General features: G+C 42.3%; 1 protein-coding gene across 2 annotated transcripts in view; it reads left to right on the forward strand.

Moving 5' to 3' along the window:
• ranbp3b (RAN binding protein 3b) overlaps window positions 1-25,129 on the forward strand; it is a 74,376-nt gene that overhangs the window by 23,993 nt on the left and 25,254 nt on the right. For both annotated transcript variants that reach the window (XM_084326780.1, XM_084326781.1), the window contains exons 3-6: window positions 2,379-2,415; window positions 3,021-3,110; window positions 3,205-3,276; window positions 22,888-22,953. In XM_084326780.1, the coding sequence (XP_084182906.1) occupies window positions 2,379-2,415; window positions 3,021-3,110; window positions 3,205-3,276; window positions 22,888-22,953 (265 nt within the window). The remainder of the gene's footprint in view (window positions 1-2,378; window positions 2,416-3,020; window positions 3,111-3,204; window positions 3,277-22,887; window positions 22,954-25,129) is intronic.

The following is a 25,129-nucleotide window of genomic DNA, read 5'->3' on the forward strand; positions in this document are numbered from 1 at the left end:
GCTGCACCTCCACACCACGCTGCACCTCCACATCACGCTGCACCTCCACATCACGCTGCACCTCCACACCACGCTGCACCTCCACACCACGCTGCACCTCCACATCACGCTGCACCTCCACATCACGCTGCACCTCCACATCACGCTGCACCTCCACATCACGCTGCACCTCCACACCACGCTGCACCACCACACCACGCTGCACCACCACGCTGCACCTCCACACCACGCTGCACCTCCACATCACGCTGCACCTCCACATCACGCTGCACCTCCACATCACGCTGCACCACCACACCACGCTGCACCTCCACACCACGCTGCACCTCCACACCACGCTGCACCTCCACATCACGCTGCACCACCACATCACGCTGCACCACCACACCACGCTGCACCTCCACACCACGCTGCACCTCCACATCACGCTGCACCACCACACCACGCTGCACCTCCACATCACGCTGCACCTCCACATCACGCTGCACCTCCACACCACACTGCATCACCTCGACACCACACTGCATCACGCTGCACCTCCACATCACGCTGCACCTCCACACCACACTGCATCACCTCGACATCACACTGCATCACCTCAACACCACACAGCATCACGCTGCACCGCGTCGCTTTGATTCCACCGATCTTTAGGCCGACCTTCCACCTTTTGATAGTGTTTGTTGCACGAGAGCTGCCAAGCTTATCAAACCACTTTCTGTTTACAGCACGGTAAACATGGCCTAATCAAACACACCAAATTAGGCCTGGGCGATACATGAGATGTAGTAAATTACTATATCGTGAACATCGAGTATATGTTGTCACGTTGCGGCTGAGATGAGACTTGCTTTAGCGCAGAGCTGTCCTCATTTCATTATAGACACATGACCAGCGCAGACCTTAAATGACATGCAATTGTAATTTCATTAGACAGACCAGTGCGGACCTTTAATGACAATTTAATTGACACGAGCAATTGGCTAACGTTAGCTGCTAACCAAGTTATGCATGATGACTATGCTAAGCTAACTAGCGTTAGCTGCTAACCTTGGAAAACGTTCAAAGCGGACTCCACAACGATAGTTCCATTCGTGAGGAAAGGGGGTGGATTATATTGACAACGCTTGACAACAGAAGTTTAAACATAACTTCATATTTATTGGTTATTAGTTTCTTTAGATCATCCAGTTTCCATCTCCGTGTGTTTAACTCTTCCTGTTTACATTCGAGTGTGACATCATCACCTACGGCAGCTTAGACGATCAAAACGCAAACCTAGAACAAAACCTGAGGGGGGGGGGGGGGGGGGGGCTGGCTCTCTCGCGCGTTCTCGCCCTCTCGCTCTCTTTCTACATTCAGTAGCCAAACGTTACAGTATAAATACTAACTGGATAGTTGATGATATAAACATTTAATTTCATTATCTGAAATATTCTAAAATCATTAAGTCTGCTATAAGCCATTATCCCTTTGTGTGTGATTATTATTTTCTCACAGTAGTGTGTGTGTATATGTATGTGTGTGTGTGTTTGGCTAAAGTGGATAGAAAACACAGTACTGTGCAAAAGTCTTAGGCACCCAATTTATTTTTATATAAATTGTCTTAGATGTAAATAAAAAATGGTATTAGTGTGTCAGTAGACTACTCTTAGTACATTTTCATTTAATTATTTTTTAAAGCATCTTCATGGTTTAATAATGCAAACATATGTTGCAGGGACTTATTATAATCATCATATTGGCGTGACTGTATGCATCAAATGGTTAAATCAAGCATTTTTAAGTGCTTTAGAGGAAATGTCAAAATATCGCGATATATATCGTGTATTGTGATGTGGCCAAAAAATATCGCGATATCATTTAGAGGCCATATCGCCCAGCCCTACACCAAATCCCTTCTCCTAATGCAGAGCAAAACATCTTGGCTAAATTTATTCTCCACACAGGCCTTACATTCTTGCCGGTGCTCGGGCATGTTACTGTGGTGGTTCCAAACCGAATACGAGAAGAACACCGAACAGCTACTTCCAGTTCCAAATGGACTACTGACGGATAGAGAATCATCACATGAGCATACACACAAAAATGGTAAAATGGTAAATGTTGCATTTAAATAGTGCTTTTATCCAAAGCGCTTTACAATTTTGGTCCTCGCATTCACCCATTCATTCACACACCGACGGTGGAAGGTGCCGACCTGCTCATCTGGAGCAAAACACACACACACACACACACACGTATGAATATGGTCAATAGCTCATTCCCTCTCCTTTCCCGTATCATGAAACCCTTTAGGATTTGATTGAGTTCATGTAAGCTGTGAACTGCTTTACTGAGATGGTAAAAAATATAACGCACGTTGCCTTTTCTTCCAGCGGTCAGCGGAGGCATCGAGTGCTGAAGATGGAGAAGGTAAATCTGCTGATGTCCACGTTTGGCCATTAAGATCCTCCTTTTTCATAGACTTTAATAAGCTGCTACCATAGTACTATTGATCAGCTATTGGTCATTTGGAACATGAAAGTGGTACCATGTAAGGTTTTCATGGAAATACTGTAAATTCTGTTTAATCAGCAGTGTAATTGCCCGTGCTATCCCCTTTGGTTCAAGCATGACCCCTGGTTTCAGTATCATATTCTGACCATAAATGTGTGCACCACAGATGAAAAATGGTGTACAAAGTTACCTCACTTGCAAGACATCTTTCTTGTACTTCTCTTGTTATTCTCCTGGACTTCTATGTATGCTGTTTAGTTATTTTTATTCTAAGTAGTGTATATACTCGACCACATTGTGCACAATTTTACAGCCCTGGCCTATTTAATTTAATTTAATAATTCTATTTTATTGTACTTCTATTTTAATTGAGTTTATATTCCATTTTATCTTATTCTACCGTAATTGTCTGTCTGTTAATGTCGCACCAAACAACCAAATCAAATTCCTTGTATGTGTAAACTACTTGGCAATAAAGACCACTCTGATTCTGATGTTGTGTTTTTTTTTAATGCTTCCAGATTCAGATAAAGACGAAGGAAGCTACTGCCCCCCGGTGAAAAGGGAAAGAACTTCATCGTTAACGCAGCAGTTCCCTCCCTCGCATTCTGGTAATGACCACACACGTCTACTTCCTGTTTGTAATCTAGACACGTATTCGCCTGCCGAGATTAATGTGTATGTGTCGTCCTCTCTCCCTCACAGCTCCCAAGAACAATGTGTTCATGCCCTCGAGTTTCTGCCAGTCTCCAACTGGGAACTCTGACTCTGAGCCAGGTGAGGAATCTGCCCTTTTACTTTCTCATCGTCATGGTCCCTGGTAAAGAGTTGCATGCAGGAGTCATTATATTCCTAACTCCCAAAAAAAACTGTCATACAGCACAAGTACACAGGGGAGGAAACAAACTTTTTGGCTTACCAGCCAACTGGCGAGTATCTGATTTTTTTTACCAGCCAAACAGATTTTTTACCAGCCAAAAAAAATAATTGTGCTAATTGTGATAATTACTTCTTTGTATGTCTTCGTCTAAATAGATTTTCAATCATAGTAATAATCACACTGTGTCTCTTTAAAATATTTATTAGCATAAAACATTAATAACAGTGTCTTTACTCTTCACAATATTAGCATAAAACATATTAACATGAAAGAGGGATCTATTCTGGACTGGGTTGGGCTGAACTGGGCAGTGAAAGATGCTGGGTTGGACTGGGTTGGGCAGTGAAAGAAAAAAAACGAAGTATGTTGTGAAGTGTATAGATAGATGTGAAATGTATAGATGTAGCAGTACTGTCTATCTGTATGTCGTGTATGTTATGATGAATTGAAAATGGGGGACCCTGATGTAGGGATGGGAATTGATAGGATTTTATCGATACGATTCCATTATCGATTCTGCTTATCGATTCGATTCTTTACCGATTCCCTTATCGCTTCCTGATCAATTTATAATTTAAATAAATAAATAGGAAATGCAACAGAACTAAGCTGGTTAGAATAACAACATGCAACTTGACATTTCTGATTGTCATTTATTGTTGAGCCCCCATGTCAGAAAAATACAAAAACTGTAAAAAAATAAAACATTAACTATAGCCTACACTTAAATAAAATAATGTATTTGAGATTCTCTTAACACTTTGATTGCCTAAGGTTAAATTCATGATATACCATCCGTTGCCAGCTCTATTTGTCTATGGAGAAGTTCCCCTTCTTTGCAGGGCTATAACTTTTTAAATTCTATTGCTAGATTGCCATTATTAGGGCCCATTCAATGTCCTATATGTATTGTTCAGGGTGTATGAAAGTTAAACTTTTTCATTCACATATTCATACTATGATCTAAAGTATAAGTATGTTTTTATCTTTTTCTGCAGCTTTCTCCAGAACGTGATCTATAGCCCCAAATGCATTATATTGATGATGAAATACAGTTTGATAGCAATCGGCGCGATATAAAAAAATTCAATTGGACGTACTTCTAGAATGATCTACGTATGATCTGATGATGACCGGATGGGCGGGGGATCGTTTATAATTCCGTGGGCAGCGTTAGATGATTCATCCAGAGTGGGTCATATGTTCATCATAGCAGTTTATATGGAATACGTTAGAAAATAACGCTGGATCTTAACGTATGTTCCTCGCGCCGTTGGGCGATCAGCGTGGGGTAGACAGTTTTCCATTATGGGATGTCGAAATACCCGGTCCATTTCCAGGTTGTATAATGGTATATACGTCCAAATCATGTTGTTTATCGAGTTATTGGCAACGGATCGCTATGTATTGTGTCGAGCTCGAGTCCCGGGACCTATAGCGAGTGCCCGGAAGTAATATGGGTGATCACCACTTCATCCACATGACTTCCTGTTTGGGCGATCGGCCACCAGATGGCGCTCTTGAACCGCTAGAGGATTGAGAGGAGATCAGAACTAGTGCACTGCAACCTTGCCCAGGCCCGACGGGGCCCGGCCCGGCGGGTTCGGGCTGGGTAGGGCTTTTTTTTTTAATAAATAATTCGGGCTCGGCCGGGCCCGGGCACCGCCGTTTTTTTTTTTTTTTTTTTCATATAACTAGGGTTATAGGATAACCTTTGTTTTAAGATTTGTTTTCTCTTTTTGGCGCCAGAGAAACATTTGGATGTAATTACCGCAGCGCGCAGGGAGAACTCAGGGGACAAGTTCAACTCGATTGGTTGTGTTGGAATATAGCCAGTTGGCGAACGTTTTAATTTGTTCTTGGGATGTATGTAGCCGGTTGGTGAAGTTTTGTTAACGGTGTTCAACGCGTTGCTGACGTCGTGGTGAGTGATGTTTATTATTTGCTGGGTCGCTATCGCTACCTGTTTTGTTGTGCTTTTCATTACGTTGCTCTGCTCGAAATCTGTTTTCTGTTTGTTTGTTTGACTGAGTAGGCTATTGTGTGTCGTGTGTGTGTGTGTGTGTGTGTGTGTGTCAAAGAAGATTCTATAGCCTTCAATACGTTTTACGAGGCTGATGTGTGAGTCAGTCTATAAGCGAGCACTGGGAGAGACGGCATTGCGAAACAGGCTATGTAAATGCTTCTTAGTTTTGTTTATTTATTACGTTCATATAAAACCGTGTTTCGAATATTTAAAACAAATACAAAAAAAATATATATTTTAATAATAATAATAATAAAAAAATCGGGTTTTCACGCGGGCTAGGGCTTAAAATATTATTTACAGTCAGGCTTATTTTTGGGCAGGGCCTGAAGTTCACGGGCTCGGGCAGGGCTCGGGCTTTATTTCAAGGCCCTTGCAGACCACTAATCAGAACTGTGTGTGAAGGCTGCAGAGGGAAAATATGATTCCGATCACAGATTTTTGAAATATTGATATCAAAGACGAGTTACGGCGTCCTAGGCAACTTGAGCATGGCTAGGAAAGACGCCTAAACACGTTTTCGGCACTTAAAGTGTTAAAATGTATTTATTTTTGTATTCTTAAACTAATTTAATCTATTGAATAACGACCTGTTTAATGTAACTACAGTTCAATATCTTAAACTAATGTAATCTATTGAACCGTAGTTGCATTCAACAGGTCGTTATTCCTCTGATTTCTCTGTCTCACACACGCACGCACGCAGGCAGGCACACACACACACACACACACACACACACACACACACAGCTCCCTCCCCGGGCCCCTGTAAGGTATTGGCTTGTGTTGCTACACGGACACATTTGTATGTTGCACGGTACTGCCTGGCTTACCGACTAGTAAACAAACACTCCGTCTCTTATTATATGTGAACTAAAGAGTACAAGGTTTACACAACAGCCCCCACCCGCTCCGCGGCTAATCTTAGGTTATCCTGAACTAAATCAATGACTAGGTTCTAAATCATTAGAGTAGTTTTCACTGCACATAGAAGCAGCCAAACAGCGGGAGCATTTCGGGAGCATATGACCAAAACCCAGGCAATTTCGAGGCTTTAAGGAATCAAATAGTCTGCCATGGCTACATGCGTGGCGCTAACGTTATGCACTTTTATTCAACATTATATATGTCCGCGGGTTGGCCAGTACTGCGCGAAACCTTTATTAAACATTATATATGTCCGCGGGTCTTGTGCAGTGCTCTCGTGGCACTGTCAACTAAAGCGAGCACTCAGAAGACGCGCACCGTTTGCCAGTGACTACTCGCCAGACTGACGAGTGGTCTTCATGAATCACTCGCCAAACGTAAAAAATACTCGCATTTGGCGAGTAAAGTGGCCTAATTTCCTCCCCTGCAAGTACAGTATAATGAAAAGAAGTTTGGCATCCAACCAGACTGCAAATGCAACAGTAAAGTGCAATAGTAATATACAATGTACAGGTGAGTTAAACTGGGTATAAGATAGGGCTGGGCGATATAACGATAACGATAAATATCACGATATATTTTAATAATCGATATCGAATATCGAAATTGAAAGAAAATCGATTTTTTTTTTTTTTTTTTTTGTGACCTGCAACAGGGCAGTTTTAAAACCAGAGACAGTGGACAGACTTGTCTTTCTTGCCTGCAACTTAAAGTAATGGCTTTGCTTGTCCAAATGACAATACTGACCAAATTGAGATTTATTTTTCTCTTGTCCATTTATTTTGTTTGCTTTCTAATTTAAAATACAGTTTGAAACTGTCTGTAGGCTATGTGTGCTAGCAGAACTAGACTCCAGTCACGAGTCACGGTGCACATGTGTGGTGGTTTGTCCACCAAAAAAGCGCCAAAAGATCGAAAATAAACTAGCAGAGCCAGAACTGTTCAACTCCCCTGGAGCCACAGCCAGCAGAGAAGCCGGTTTACTTTCGCTTTTAAACCAGCTGCAGCCTGAGAACTGGAGTGTGAGGGGATGTAACACTAAAGATGGCGGCAATGACAAAGAATTGCTGCAAAATAAACATACATCTGTTGTTAAAAAAAAAAAAATTATACTTATAACAATTCGATAATTATCGATATCGAGAAATATGATAACATTATCATATCGTTATCGCGATGTGATTTTTTTCCATATCGCCCAGCCCTAGTATAAGATATATAAATTAGTACTACTGAGTAATAGTGCTAATCAGATGTATGTACAGAGTTGTAGTATTAATATGTACAGTGATACAGGTATAAAGACACTGGTAGTAAGTCATACTGGCCAGCGGTATAATTAGTAAGAGTAGGTAAGGTATATACGACAGATATAGTATCTACAGATATGTAAAAAGGATTTTATGCAGGTATGTACAGACGGATCTATGTTATACAGCACTATTGTACATGCTATCATACAGAGTTTTATGGGTAGACTATAGTATGAGGTAGGTGGTTTTTATTACTATGATCACAGTGTAGGGCAGTTGTAGACGGGGAAAGCAGTAGGTAGGTATACATTTGAATATAGGCAACAGAGTTCGTACAGTATGGGTAACGGAGCCTAGGGTATAGGCAATGCATACATTTAGCTTCAGAAACATAATTCATTGTTAAAAAAAACAAAGGACTAGGATTAATATTCTAAACGTGACCTCATAATGATGCTTGTCTTTTAAAGCGCCCCCCGTAGCGTATGGATTAAAATAGTCTCCACTTGAAAAGAAGGACATCAGTGATATAACTTATAACTAGTGCTGTCAATCGATTAAATATTTAATCTGATTAATCGCATGATTGTCCATAGTTAACTCGCGATTAATCCCCGCCCCCCCCTCTCTCTCACACACACACTCAGGCCATGGTTAGACTAGGTGTTTTGTTTTCGTTTTGTTGCTGAATGAATACGTTTGCTGTCCTTGTTAAATAGAAATGCCGTTTTGGCAGGAAAACGCGTTGCCCTACTGACAACGCTGAAATTGTGTTTCCGCTTTGGAAAAACGCCAAAACTCGTCGACAACGTGTTGTGTAATCTGCGCGGAGCCGTTTTGCCCAATGCCCATGCGCAGTAGAGACCAAGGCCAAATCCTCCGCCTCCCAACATGCATGTCAACAAACCAGCAGCCACGCAAGAGTCGATTGCATGAGCAGCTCAGAGCTCCTCTTTCAACATAACAAGCATTAAACAAAATGGCCCAGTCATCTATTCACTTTTGTTTAATACATGAGGCGTTGTCTCTAATGTTATCTAGCTACTGATAGCTCCTTATATCATCAGTTTTGTGCTGGCTGGCTAACTTGAGCTAACGTTAGCTACCTACCGTAGCTACCTAGCTACCAGACCCTGTTAGCTCAGAGCTCCTCTTTCAACATAAGCATTAAACAAAATGGCCCAGTCATCTATTCACTTTTGTTTAATACATGAGGCGTTGTCTCTAATGTTATCTAGCTACTGATGGCTCCCGATATCATCAGTTTGGTGCTGGCTGGCTAACTAACGTGAGCTAACGTTAGCTGCTAGCCACAATGCTATACTGTTATACTGGCATATTCCATTCACGTTAGCATGTAAGCTAACAAAATCGGCGCAGATGAGACTAAACTCCGCTTTTGGTGTTCAATTGTGTTGATATTAGTTTTGTTTCATCAACAAATGAGAGGCAGAACACAGTGAATGTATACCTTTTGTTTTTTTGCACGTTCTTTGCTGAAAAATAAGTGCTACAGTGGCTAAATAGCTCAAGGAGGCATTTAAAGATGGCGGCTTGTGTATTTTTTTTGCAGGAAGTGTATTGGCACATTCAAGTTCTGATTGGTTGAAATTGCCTTCATGTTCGCCACCTACTGCCACCTACTGCTTTGGCATTGTACTACATCACTGTGCTCAGGAGGCAAAACGAAAGTGCTCAGGTTGCAAAACGAATGTCTAACTCGGCTGCCAGCTGCCACTACGTTGCGACCTGGAAAAGCGAAACTCATCCTGAAAACGAAACGAAAACACCCTAGGTGTAACCGACGCCTCACTCTCCCAGCTCGCTTTCTCTCTTACCCCTTCCTCATCTCTCTCACCCCCCCCTCTCTCTCTCTCTCTCTCTCTCTCACACACACACACACGCTCACACACACACACACACACACACACACACACTTTGAGTCAGAAACAAACATAGTAACAATGAGAAGTACCAATAATACACCTGTGTGAAGTCAAGTTAGAAAAAAAATAGAATTAGATTTAATAGAATAGAATTGTGCGTTAATACCGTGTTAGCTTTGACAGCCTTACTTATAACATTTGGTCAATTCGTCCTATTCCTTGTTCTACGCCTCAGAGGCAGGTGTGTCGAGTTAGATATAATTAGGCTACGTTCACACTGCAGGCAAGACAGGGCTCTACGCTAACCTTTTTCCCAAGGAGCACATGTGCTCCTAAATGAAAAAATTTAGGAGCACACAAAAATATTTAGGAGCACAGTGAAAATATTTCAAGTAACAGAGTTTATAATTTTTTTCAAAAATAAATGTATATTTGTACTGTGCAAACGGGAACGGGACACATCTGTGCAATAGCACATACCACCAAAGTCACTGGCCCACTGTGTGCGTGTGTGTGTATCTGTGTGTGCAAACGGGAATGGGACACAGACATTTGAACTATTAAGTGATTAATACCTACTAGGGGTGTACCGCGCCAAGTTGGACCTCCGGTACAGTACGGGCTGTGCACCGTACGATTACAACGGTATGGTCAACCTTTTTTTGCGGAACTTAAATCCCCCCGGCCCCACGTAATTTATCAACAACACTGCGGTCTGCTGTGAGCATTATAAAACAAACGTGTGTTTAACCGACCGTGAATTAAAGTGTCAATGCTGTTTGTCATTTTAACAGCAGATACTTTCTTAAATGCCATCCTCCCGAGAGAGGGGTGTTGACGGGGAGCTTGCTGGTGTTATTTAGCATTGAACAGCTAACCGAAAGCTAGCATTAACTAACATTAAAGGTTTAGCCATAACGTTACCTTGGCTAACGTTGGGGCTATTCATAATCCAGCAATAATGGCTGCAGACCTGCAATCAAAGTACAGCAAGTTGGCAAAGGAGTATTCCAACGTAAATCACATTTTCACCAGTAACGTTAGTCTTTCCATCTCTCGGTAGCTCCTGCTAGCTAACCAAGCTCACGTTAGTTGTCGTCACTGAACCACCTCGCGTACAGAATTAATGACATGTTGCGGACAGCCATATCGGTGACAATGTTTAGCTTTTAGTGCCAAATGATAAGAGTCTGAGGCGGAGTCTCAAAAGAGAATGTTGAATATTTATTGTGCAAAAATCATTCACAACAGATCCTCTATGCTACATCAACGGAGCCTTGTAGACCGAGTAGGGTATATCTGCAGAGCCACTGGGTAGCGAGTGCAACACCGTGTAATGTCCGTGTGTGGATCATTGGAGTAGGGTATATCTGCAGTGCTGCAGCCCCATACTCATTGTATAGATTTGTATTAGTATCATTAATCAATCACCTGTTGTTGAATAAATACCATTACTTTCTAGTTATTACTAAAAAACAGTATATATAAAACAGTAGCTGTATAAAAAAATAAAGTTTCATTTATATTAAAAAAAAAAAAAAAAAAACTGTACCGAAAAAATACCGAACTGTGACTTCAAAACCGAGGTACACCCCTAATGCCTACTATGGCAAAGTTGTCGCCAACAACTAGGCCTAATAAAAAAGGAAGTGACATTGAACTACTGCTACAAAAGTAACAGTCACTTAACTTTAGCTTTTTCCCCTTTTATGCATACAATGCCTAGTGTTGCTCTTCTAGAAAAATAATCCTTTCAGGGTTGCCTATTGAAATACTGTACACCTCCAGTACAGAAACATTGTTTATGAGTTTGCGTGTCAGGTAGACCATTGATTGACAGTCGATTCTGCCAATTACGTCACACCCACCTCTGCTCTTGATAACGCTAGCCAAGTTAGCACACACACATACACACATGCACAGTGGGCCAGTGACTTTGGTGTAGGGGTGTAACAATGCATCGATCCTAAGGGGAAAATTCAACTGCATCGATTTGAAAACGTTAATCGATTATCGCAATTTTAATGTGTACACTTATGTTATTCTCATGTCCGTTACAGCCAACACAACGACATACGGTACTGCATCAACGTTATGATTAACAAAGCAAGGCATTCGTTTTGTTGCATTAACGTTATATTACTATTGCTATCGATAAATCTAGGTGTTCTACTAAAATCTATTGCTATTGGTAAGACTAGAATAAGTTATTACATTAACTTAATGTTACTGTCTCGGGAAAGTCTCGCATAGCGCAATGGCGGAGTTTCTGGAAGTAAAAAAGCGAATGAACGCTTCTTTCCCTTGAAACCAGTCACGTCACTCTACTGTGATTGGACCGTTGGCTTGAGTGCAATGTGGGACTTGTAGTTTTTGAACGATTAGGAGCGGAGAGAAAAAAGCACGACTGAGGTTGTAATCTTCACTCGCACACTGTGCGAGTAATTGATTTTTCCGGTTCGCACACACATATTTCTAGGGGCAAATGTGAGTAATATGGTTGCACTGTAGAGCCCTGCAAGAGTGGCCCAATTCGGATCTGATTCTTTCATGACAGTGTGAACAGCACAAATCACATGGAATCTGATCTTATCAATTCTGATTTGGGCCACGTTCATACTTGCGACTTTTACGTCACTGTCATTGCCAACAGTTGTAGATTGACATTCATCACAATTCTGTGCTGGCAGGAGTTGTTCTGTGAATACAAACACGGAAGACGGCTGTGATGGAGGTGGTCAGTGGAGGGACAGTGAGGTATTTGGGGTGATACTTCTGTACAAGCAAAACCTGAGGGGACGCATCATAACTGCTCTGTGTTTGAAAGCATATTGAAAGAAGAAATATTTCTTTCACCTCCTTCTCACCCCCATTATCATCTGCTCACCGATTAGCTGGCCTCCGCTGCAAATCAACGTATAAATTCAACTATAAACTGACTTCAGTGTCCTCCATGTTTAAATCCATCTTCGTTATTGTTCATTTGCGCCAGTTCAGGAGCGTGGCAGTTCACACTGGAATCTGTTATTGGCAACATTTAAGAAAATCTAATGTGGACAGCCAAACAAAGAAAATCTGACAGAATTTAGCACTAGGGCTTGCAGTGTGAACGTAGCCTTAGACCTTGACTGCCGGAAACGCAACAGACGAGAAACGGAGAAAGGAGGCAATGAACAGGTCGCCCGCACCACGTTGGACTAGCTACAGTGGTTCAGGAGGTAGAGTGGTCGTCTGGTAATCGGAAGTTTCCCGGTTTGATTCCCGCTCCTCCCGGCAGCGTATCGTAGTGTGCAAAAGACACTTAACCCCTGACGGCTCCCAATGAGCAGGTTGGCACCTTGCATGGTCACCTCTGCCGTCGGTGTGTGAATGTCTCAGCGAATGGGTGAATATGAGGAACAAATTGTAAATGCAGTCCATTTAGCTGGGTTTGATCCTGGCAATAAGCCAATGGTAAAATTATTCTAGTGTTATCCGTAAAATAGTTCCGATCACGAGTGGAGAACGATGCTTGAGCGGCAAGCCTCATCCGGTCAAAGGTGGCTTTGGATTCAAAGGGGACATATTATGGAAAATGGGTTTCGTCTGGTCTTTTGTATGAATTTATCCGTCGGTATATTATTTAGGAACTGGAGAAAAATTACATATATATATATATATATATATATATACTCCTTACAATTTGGCCAGGGTTTGAAGTGTTCACATCTGGAACAACCTGTTGAGAATGATTGTGCTTTGATGGTGTACACGAGCTTTCGGCAGCCAGGAACACCGCCTCCCTGATGTACTGCCCGCTTTGAAAACATCTTCACTCTTGGTTATGGGGTAGCCAGGCAGGGGAGGTAATTATTCATAAAAAAATCAGTATGTGCTGCACCCACTAAAAACACTGTTCAAGATGGCGGCTGGGTGGCGCAGCGGGCATTGCGCTCGTCACCAACGCAAGAGACACCGGGTTCGACTCCGGCTGTCGGCGTTGCCTCCGGCTTGAGCCAGCCGTCATACTAACTCAATTGGCAGAGTTAGGGGGTGGAAGTCGATGGGTGGTAATCTGGACGTTGTGGACAGCGACTCCTACAGGTCGGTTGGGGACGCCTGCACAGCAGAGACAGGAAATGGCGGGGGTAGTGTGAGCCTCCCACACCTTACACCTCGCCAATGAGTAGGGCTGCAACGATTAGTCGACATAATCAACGACGTCAATCATAAAAAATCGTTGATGGGGAATTTTTGCGTTGTATAAAAAAATCAGAGACAAATGTTAATTTGTAACTGCAATGCACTACAGGAAGTGCTGGGGGCAGTATCGTTTCCATTGTCTGACTGCATTCTGTAGTAACGGCCCGGGTAAGAAGAAGAAAGAATGCACCCTGGAGCTTCGGAACATGGGTAAGTTTTAGATAGTTAGCCATAGTATTGTATTTTTTACGTTAGCTTACATGTTGGAAAACAGTCTCATGGATATGGATAATGCTTGCTAAGTAAACTCTATTGCTGGGGCTTATAGAGCCTGCGGTATGTTGTATGTAACGTTAAACAGCGCCAAGCTACAGCGTTGCTGCACGCTATTTCAGTTATACCGAGGCTGCGGTATGTTGTATATAACGTAACGTTAGCTAAACAACAGCGCCAAGCTTACAGTGTTGCTGCTTTTATATACACATACTCAATGTGGCAGTGTGTCTCACAATCTTACTTAGCTAGTCAGTCTGCAAAAACACGACACTCTGTGCTAATGTGAGCTGTCTGTAGCCTAGCCAGCCAAGTTCCAACTAGCTTTCCCATGGTTTAACGTTAATGGCATTATGCAGTACATCGTCTAAAATAAAGTTTCACACATACACACACACTCTTCTCACACACGGCAAACAAAAGACCTAGAAGTCTGTCTGATCTGTCATCCTCCTGTCCTCTCCCCCTACAGCTGTTCCAAGTCACCCTCCTGGACCAAGTTACATCCCCATTAGCCGCGGTGCTGGGGGCAGATGCTGCTACTTATTTTCTTTCTTTGTTTACATTTAAACACTTGCACTTTAATTTGTATTATTTTATTTATTTATTTTGTTATGATTGATTGTTTTATTGTATTTATGTTATTCAAATACATTTTGATTTAAGCAAGTTGCTTAAGATCCAAATTCAAATGTTTCATGTGTAGTGATTGTAATGGTACATAATTCACCCACAGCACTATTGTTAGGAACATTCTAGAACATGATTCTGCCACCGGCATTCTTTCTAGCTTTCCAGTAACGTATTGTATCTTGTAGTTGTGCGGATGAATATTAAAGGAGTTACCTTCGGCTTCTCGACACCGCCTCAGACTCCCGTCTCTCAGCACCACACTGGTGACCCCGACATTAGTCTCGAAGAAGTTTCCGGGACCTTGACCAACATGGCAAACGCCGACTGCCAGAATTTTGGGAGCAGTCGGCAGCGGCATGGTTTGCCCAAACGGAGGCGCAATTCACCCTGCGGGGAATTGTGGATGACACCGCAAAATATTTCCACGCCGTCTCGAGCCTTAACGGCACTACGGCGGCGAGGACGGTAGGGTTCATTACAGCTCCACCTGCCCAGGATAAATATGAGGCGTTTAAGATGCACCTGCTCAGAATTTTTTAGTTGTCGCAGTCAGGGCGGGCCCGACGCTTGTTAGCTATACGAGGCTTGGGGGACAGCAAGCCGTCGGAGCACATTGAAATGATGCTGAACCTACTGGGCGCCGAACAGCCAATTTTTTTTGTTTATGGAGCTGTTCCTCGGGTATATGCCGCCGCAGGGGCAAACGGCACTCGCCAATACGGCAATTACGGTTCCCCGTGCGTTGGCAGAGGAGGCAGACCGATTCTACCTAGCCACTCAGCGCTTAGCCCCAGAGGTGCTAGCCCCGACACGAGCGCACGCGCCCAGAGAGGGAGGGGCGAAGAGGGAGAGAGGAGCCACTGCCGTGGCCGACGGCAATAACGGGCCTGTGTTATTACCACGCACGTTTCGGCGCGAGAGCGACAAAGTGCCACCCACCTTACACTTTCGTCAGAGCGGGAAACGCCAACACCCGCGCCCAGTAGCGGCCGTGGGTGCGGGTACGTCAAGCAGGCTGCTGTTCATCAAGGACACACTCTCTGGGCGAAATCTTCTCTGCGACACCGGGGCGCAGAGGAGCGTCCTACCTGCGGCGGTGGCCGACACCGCCGGCGGGGATGGAGGCCCGCGACTGCCAACGGTAGCCCTATCCGCACCTACGGTACGAGGACTGTGGAATTGTGTTTTGGGGGCCAGCGGTTCACGTGGGACCTCGTCACGGCCGACATTGCGTTCCCGCTACTCGGGCGGATTTCCTTTGTGCACACGGGCTCCTCGTGGACGTTAGACACAGCCTTCTAGTAGACGCCCGGACATATGCGGCACGGTGGTGTAGTGGTTAACACTGTCGCCTCACAGCAAGAAGGTCCAGGGTTCGATTCCCGCTTGGGGACCAGGTTTCCATGATGCCAGGTACCCAGGTGGGGTATCTCCCAGGCCTTTCTGTGTGGAGTTTGCATGTTCTCCCCGTGCTCGCAAGGGTTTCCCCCCGATAAGATAAACCCAATGGAAAAACATGCACAACAACAGATCGCTAACGCTGTGGCGTCCTTGACGAAGACGGGCAGGAGCACTTGGATTGGTCCCCTGGCGCGGCCCTCGCCGACGCCTGTCTGCTCCCGGCTGCCCTTGGGGGGAAGGGCGACGGGATGGGTTAATCGCAGAGACGAATCGCATCGGCGATCCTACAAGAGACAATGCATGCGTGTGTGTTCCGGTGTGTGTGTGTGCTAACCGTGTGTACTAATCGCTAAACATTGAGGATAATTGCATGCCAATTAAAGACCTCTGAACAGGTCCTGCATTATATTATATATATATGCTTCATTGACCTGCATGCGCGATGAAGTGGTATACAGTGGGCTAGCCAGCTCGCTTGCAGAAGGGGACGTGTACCAACGCCTACTACTACTGTCACTTGCCAACAATCCTCCATAAAGGGGTCAGGTCAAATGATTGATTACACTAAGGTCGCTTTCACATATAGTTTTGGTGGACTCGTGCGGTTCTGGGGGTGAAGTTGCAACATTGTTGCATTCTTCATTTGGTTCGCCTGCGTTCACATCGAAATCTGTGAGGCGGACCGAACCTTCTGAACAATGTCACGCGGTCGAAAAGGGCGCTTGTCTATTGGACAGTGGAAATGTGTGTGTGGCTGCGAGCCCGTGTGTGTGTGTGTGTGTGTGTCTGTGTGTGGACTGCGAGTCCTCCAGATCAGCGGAGCGGAGGCGAGTTTTGACATGGCATTGATCCATTGTTCTATTGAAGCACATTACCACCATCCTCTCGCTAAACAACTTGTAGACCACAGTGTTTTTATGAGTGCCCACAAGTAGCTGTTTTATTAATAATATAATAAGCCGCGTTTTTTCTTCCTTCTTCCCAAGATGCACAGATATATAGATATATAGATAGAGAGAGAGATAGATGCAGTGTGCTTGTTTTGCAGTGAATGAATGCTGCGAGCAGTGGTAAGGTAATAATAGTATTGACGTGGCATTGATCCAATGCCGTGCGCCTCGGTAATAATAATAAGCCGCGTTTTTTCTTCCTTCTTCCCAAGATGCACAGTTAGATAGATAGAGAGATAGATAGAGCGATAGATAGAGAGATTAGATGCAGTGTGCTTGTTTTTCAGTGAGTGCTGCGAGCAGTGGTAATAATAATCACTTCCTATATTTGGTTCGCGTTTGGTTCGATGAAGCCGAACCGAGACCGACATTTTCAGGCGGACCAGAGTTCGCCTGTTTGGTCCGCGAACCGAGCTCAACGCGCATTCACACAAACCCGAAAAACCGGACTATCGAATTCTGGTCCGAAAGTCCGGACCAAACAGCCCCTGTGTGAAAGCGACCGAAATGTATAGTGATGGAGACCAAAGTAAAAATACCTAATAATAAAATAGACCTAATAGGGGGCGACAGTGGCTTGGGAGTAGAGCAGTCGTCTGGTAATCCGGAGGTTCCCGGTTTGATTCTCGCTCCTCCCGGGCAGCGTGTCGAAGTGTCCTTGAGCAAGACACTGATGAGCAGGTTGGCACCTTGCATGGTTGCCTCCACCGGTGTGAATGTGTGAGTGAATGGGTAAGATGTGAGAAACAAATTGTAAAGCGCTTTGGATAAAAGCGCTATATAAATACAGCCATTTACCATTTACCAAAATACCTGTAAATCACAGTATATGGGTACAGGACATAGCTTTTCTTATAACACTAAGTATAAGTTATATTTAATATAAATATAAATAAATGCATATACAACACATTCTCAAGATAGATCACTCTGATTAGAAAAGAAAACCCACAACTAAAGTGTACATAAATAGCCACTATTTTTAATATATACAATAAATATACATGGATTTAGTTACACAAATGGATGTACGATATAAACTGGAATAGCGAACAATATCATTTGTTGTTGTGATACATATATGGTAATTTAACATTATATTGTAGCCAAATGATTGCTGTGACGAGGCTTAAAATTGACTTTGTCCCAACCCCAGACCCATAGTTCACAAATAGAATTAAAATGTTATCGCTGGATGTACATTGTCAATCTCCTGACCCGTTAGTCATAGTCACAACATTTGCTGTGATTATTGATGACCCTTGGAAGGAGAAACATGTTGAATTTGGTTACCCTGTAACCTTTCTTCTAGTACCTCCATTATGGATTAATAGCCTGGTCTGTTGACATTTGCAATATCAGCAACTGTTGATGAAGATTAAGTACTTTAACATTTTAAACCAGCAATCTGAGGGACACAGAGCAGCATAACTGGACCACTTTAACAACCTTCAGGTCAATATATTGAGGGTTGAATGCACTGAAATACAAGAACACCCTATAGAATATGTACTGTACTTTTACTTTTGAAACTTAATACAGTATTGTAATGGTACATAATTCTGGTGCAGCATTTTGTTTAGCTTTCTAGTAATGTCCACTTTCCATTGGGGGAGCCTGCTCCACACTCCTCATCTGGAGTAAGAGGGGAGGAGAGAGGGGTGATGGATAAGGGGAGAGGGATGAGGGGGAGAGGTGAATGAGGAGAGAGGGATGAGGGGGAGAGGTGAATGAGGAGAGGGATATTATTCAGTTCATCAATGACATGATTATAAAGCTGCACACATTCCATGATGCTCACTTTAGTCCAAAAACATAAATCAGACCTCTTTCATTGTCACTCATGTCCTGTCTTGGGTTGACCTGTGTCGTCTCTGTGAGGGCAGTAACATCTCCAGCACACCTCATTCTGTGAAAAAAACACAAAAAGCTGAGTATTAGCTAAGCATAGACGGATAATAATAATAGTTCATTTATGGAGCATCTTTCATACATAAAATGCAGCTCAAAGTGGATTTTATTGACAACAAACATAACAACTTTGACAGATCAACATTTGTATTTGCCTTGTCAGGGATAAAACGAAAAGTCCAGGACTTATTTACATCGTTGTCCCTGTTGTTACTGGTTTCAAGTGGCACTATGGCATCTGAAGTGCATCGAGCATTCTTAGTGCATGTAGTAGTATTCATGTTATTAGTATTCTGTTGTCTGTTAGTCAGTTCTTTATACTATCAATGGTGGTCACTACATTACATCTATAACTATAACTGTCCTTGTTGGTCATCATTTCCACTGTTATGCACCTGGCTTGCGGTAACGTTGCTGATGAGATGAGGACCTAGCTGGTTCTACTAGTACTAGCCCTGCTATCAATCCAGTCCAGAGTATAAGCTAACATTATGATACAGAAAGCTAACATTATGATACAGAAAGCTAACGTTATGATGCAGAAAGTTTATGCAGTGGTTTAGCGACAGGTCTATTGGGATGGGGGAAAAAATTGAAAAAGAGGAGGAAAAAGTGGATACAAAAAAAAACACTGTTCAATACAAGAGGAGAGAGGGCTACTGGGAATGCAATGATTCAAATTGTCCCCATAAAGCGACAATGTGTGTTAGGGATGGGTACCGTTCACATTTGAACCGATACGGTACCGGTACCTGTGAATCGATACCGGTACCCAACGGAACCCTTTTTCGGTACTTTAGTCTCTAAAAATGTAATCTACCTACCTCAGTCGTGAAAAGAAAAATCCAAAATTCAAATAACCACTTTCGACCGTTTTCGGCTTGCCATTGCCCGACTGCTTTGTTGTTGAATCAAGTCAAATCCTAGGTAAGCGTATTGTAGAGGAGCCAAAGCTATATATTTAGGTTATTGTATTATATGAATTTATATGTTTATTTTTATAACCTTACATTGAAACGGCATTAGGAATATTGATTGGATTTAGATAAAGTCATTGAACCATATTATTTGTCATAATAACCTTCTAGAACATTTGTGATGTCACAGTATGATGTCATAGTCAAACATTCTAGAACATTCGTGATGTCACAGTATGATGTCATAATCAAACATTCTAGAACATTTGTGTATCTATATATATATATATTCAACAATTCTGTCTGAAGAGCTCATTGTGCATCTTGAAACAGTGCTGAGCAGTACTGAACAGATAGACTAAACAACATAGATTGAAGCCTGCATTTCTAGACCAGGGTGCCTTGCCTACCGTTTTGCTGTGGAAAGAGCCAGCAAGTTGATTTACGGCTTTCAGGTGAGGAGGAATTTTCATGTGTCGAGTCGGCGTTGATTTTGGAGGAAAATTGTTTTCTTACCTTGTAGTAGTGACGTGAATATTTAGGAAAATAGCTTTAGGATCACTTCTGTAAAGAAAGACTTCACTGTGGAAGAGAAATAAACCATTTGGATATCTTTGTTTTGTGGACCTTATTTTTCTTTATCAACGAACGTACTACTCACGAGTAAGCAACTTTAACCAGTAGAGTGGAACGTCTGCCCTGATACGTATATTGTGCGTGTGAATGTTGACATGAAAAGATAAAAAGTTTAAAAAAAAAAAAAAGTGAAAAAATGTTACCGACGTTTCGGTAAGTACCTTTTAAAAGTACTGAATTCGGTACCCATCCCTAATGTGTTTTCTTTAGCCACTAGATGTTGTGTGATGGGTTGCTTACATAGAGTACATAGGGATCGAACTATGTTCATATTAAACTGTCAAACTAGGTCTTGGAGATCAAATACGACTCATGTTTTATCTCCCGCTTAAAATGTTGTCAGAATTTGAAACATGTTTTAGGTTAAACTTTTAGGTAGAAAAAGAGAAACATTTAAGAGCGAAAACCGTAGCAGAGAACCAGGGAACGTCTAACTAGCAGCACGGTTTATCCAACCGGGTGCCAGCAGGTGTTCTACATGTACAGTGAATATCACCAGCTCCTATTATTGCACTAGGAGGAGGACCCAGCCATGTCAGCCTAATAAAACCACTGAGTTGGAGAGAGAGGGGAGGGGAGGGGAGGGGGTAGAAATAGATAGGATGCCCTGGAGGCCGTCGCACGGCTCAGGATTCGGACTGAGTTGCACCTCTGGTGTTCTGGTACAGTTGCCGTGGTAACGAGCCCTGTGGCTAGGAAGGTGTGATGGCAGGACGGAGGGGAACCTTTCCTTTCAGGTTGTCTGTGAAGCCGTCGGCTTGGATCTCTTTTAATATAGACTATCTGTTTACACACACCTGCAACTGTCACCCAGCCATTTAACGGTAATTTAGAATAGAATATAAGTACTTTATTCATCCTGAGGGAAATTCAGCACCACCGATCGCTCACAATAAACATTTAGGTAGTCAAAAATCTAGAGTAAGAATATAGTCGAAGATATACATTCTAAAACATACAGCCAAAAATATACAGTTATACAGTCAAATGTAGATGTAAAATGTACAGGAAGGTATGCAAGAATCTATACTGTTGCTCAGTGAGGCGTTATACAGTCTGCTGGCTGTTGGAATGAAGTTCTCCTTCATGTATTACCGGTACATACCTTGTAATTTTATTTGGTTTGTTTGATGTGGGTTTTAATTTATCTTACCTCTGTGATTTATATATCATCTTTCTCTTCTATTTTATTAAAAATGTTTGTCAACTTCCCTTGTTACCCTTTGAGAGGTCCTTTTGTCCTCTCGCCAGGCCATCATTATGAATAAGAATTTGTTCTTAACACATTATTTGCCAAGAACGAGTTAACTCGTTATTTCCCACCATGCGAATATCGCCAAAAACGAGTTAACTCCTTTTTGGGATCGTTATTTCTTTTATTTGCTATATCTATTCATAATTCATGGCTGCAGACCCTTTAGACCCTGTCTGAGCTGGCAGACGGTCAACACCGCCCTCTACTGCCTTGCGGAGCTATTGCACTCCATTGGAAATGGTCTGGTGTGTTTTCTGAGCCGTGGGGGCGGCCTCTATACTTTCCACAAGCAACTTGTCCTTCCGCGTTCCCGCTTTGCGCTCTGATTGGCCATGCACGTTTCTGGTCATGTGACATGTGACTCAGGCAAGGCAGGCCTTTACAACGATGGCATGGAACACTAACCCCGCCCGCCCGTTCATGTGTAACGCTCTGTAATGTCTGGGACAGGATCGCTGTGGATAACTGGAATGGCGATCAGATAATTGGATTATTTTTTTTGCATTACATCAGAGACCAGGTAAGGACTCTATATAAAATCTTGCGTTGATCTGATATTTCTTTCACCCGCGATCAAAGCTATCTGTGTGGACCGTGTTGTGCTTATTACCGTTGGCTGTGCTACGAGGGCCATTTCATGTATGCACGAGGAGATATAATAATGATAATCTAGCGTTGATTTCAGGATGATTAGATAATCAGCCGAAAAATTACAACGTGATGACTGGATTACGCTAAAATGCCTTTTTCTCGTCTTTTCCTGGAATTACTCAGAATCACCCAAACCATACTCGTATTCAAAATGGTATAAAACGGAAATGTACGGATGAAAAAACAATCTGTTTTTTTGCATGTTGACCAGAAGCAACTCACTGACAGTCGACAGTCGTTATTAGATCCATAGCTATAATATAAAATATAGTTTTAGGACTCGCAAGTTCGGCATTCTAAAACTCTATTGAATAAAGACCTGGCGCTGAAGGGGGATCAGCGCCCCCTGCTGCTCCCGACTGTCTCCCCTACTCACTCCTGCATTTGTTATCCGCTACTCGTGGTTTTATGTTTCCTGTGTATTCTTATTGTCCTCAGTTTCCCTCTGGTTTTCTTTTCTTTGTTTTATTTTTTGCCTATCGTCAGCGACTTTGGGTCCCTGAAAAGCGCTATACAAAATAAATGAATTATTATTATTATTAATGTGTTAATTGACCTGCCTGGTTAAATAAATACATGTGTGTTTTCTTTTGTTTGATCTCACCAGAGGAGAAGCCGGTGGGGTTCCGTTTAAAGCCACCGACTCTCATACACGGACAGGCACCGAGTTCAGGTGGGTGACCAGTGCCTCTTTATTGAGCTCCTTTTTTTTATTTGTTGTCTCGACGTTGTAGTGTTATTGAAATGGTAAATGTGACGGAGGGAAGCAGCCTGGCTTTCATAAACATTTTATTTGCTCCGTTCATGGTAATGCACAGTTCCATGAAATAAAAGTATTTCATAACAGGGTATCTGCGGGGTAGTAAAAAGTATTAAATTCATAATTCTCAATTTAAGGCCTTAAAAGGTATTAAAAAGTGTTTTATTTGCACAAGTATTACATTTGGGGGGGGGGGGGGGGCTGTCGGGAGATGAAATCATATTATATTAAATGTTTTTGTATTCAAATTGTTGTTTTTTGCGGGGCTACAGAGCTTGGTGCATCTGGTGAGAGCTTGTATGGAGCGTGCTGGAATTAAAATTGGCACGCAAGTGCATCAGCCAGTTCAGTGTTGTTGTCGTTGTTTTTTCCTAGTTTGGTCGTGAAATTGGTCTTACATTTTGATCCAAGCGGTATTAAAAAGGTCAAAATAAAGTAAAAATAAATTTAACTTGTTGAAACCCGCAGATGCCTTGATTTTGTTCCATTCATGGTGATTTACAGTTCCATGAAAGGCAAATAAAATTACACTCTCAATTACACATATTCAACAATCAATACTTACAATAACGTGGGAAGAAAAGAAAATAGTCACACAAAAGCTGTTACCCCTCAACTTCATAAAGTTTTTTCTTGAACTGAAAGATATGAGACAATTCAAACTGATGTATAAGGAAATTATGTTCACAAGGTACAGGGATGAAGAAGGGACTTGATATTCACGGTGTTTACATTTTTATTTTGTTTTCTATTTTATTTTATTTTATACATATATAGTTTTTGTTTTTTGTTTTGCATATATATATATATATATTTTTTTTTTTTTCTTTTTTATGTTTAAAATAGTACACTCATTTGAGTAGTGGAAAAGGGGTAGGATTAAATAAGTGTATACTTCTTCCTACTCCTTTTCGAACATGCAGATTGAGTTGTTTTTCTTTTTTGTTATTGTTTGTTGTATTCATTGCATGTTCGAAATAAAGACTTCAAATCAAATATTTGTACAACTCTTTAAATCATTCTGTAGAGAATCCCACAGTTTTATGCCACATGCTGAAATACACATCTGCTTTAAAGTAATTACATATTGATGCTTAAAATTAAAATGGTTCTCGTCATCAGAGCTAAAAATAAAGAAAAACGTACAGTATGCAAGCTTTCTGGCAATACTCTGTTGGGTACCGAACTCGGTACTTTTAACACATTGTGCGCCAAAAACGAGTATACTCGTTATTGCCCGCCATGCGTTGTGCGCCAACAATGAGTAAACTCGTTTTTGGGATCGTCGTTTCTTTTTTTCGCCATGGCATTCATAATTCATCCAGCCTCCCTTCGGGACACAGCTGGACCCTGTTCCGATATTGCCTCAATACCACCGCCTGGTGGATTTCGGGCGAGTTACACTCCACGCCAAACCGGAAGTGGCGCTCGGTGCATCGAGGAAATTCCTCCGCCAGAGATATCTTGTAGCGTGGATCAATATACACACTCGAGTGCATTGGGATCGCTTTCGAAACGCAATAATCAATATGATTTCGACGTTTATTGCGTCATACAAACGGGAAATGGATCTAGCAGATCGACGTCAAATAATTGGAATATTCTTCCTCCAGTCTCATCTGCGAACGGTAAGAGGAATCTAACGTTATTTTCAGCCCGATTGTTTATTTATTCACTGCAATCCATCTGATCAACGTATCAACCCATAGTAAAAAAAAAAAGACGCTACTGACGATCAAGGAATTATAAACAACCCCCCCCCCTCCCCTTTCCTTCACACGTGATTAAGCATAAATGTATACCGATCATATACATTTGAATTTTTTAATATAGCGTGTATAGGAAAGAAACGCTAATCGATAATCTATCATATGCGTCAGGGCCTATAACTCGCGTTTTAGGAATTACTGCAGAAAACCTTAAAAACATACTTATATTCACGACGGTATTAACACGACAATGTATGAATGAAAAAATATAACGTTCCCACATCCGGAACGACCCGATGTTGAATGGGCCATAGTAATGTCGATATAGCTATAATATTTAAAAAGTTATAGCCCTGCAAAGAAGGTAAACATCTCCATAG

The sequence above is a fragment of the Notolepis coatsorum genome, assembly GCF_963971535.1.
Source record: "Notolepis coatsorum genome assembly, chromosome: 13".
Classification (NCBI taxonomy): domain Eukaryota; kingdom Metazoa; phylum Chordata; class Actinopteri; order Aulopiformes; family Paralepididae; genus Notolepis; species Notolepis coatsorum.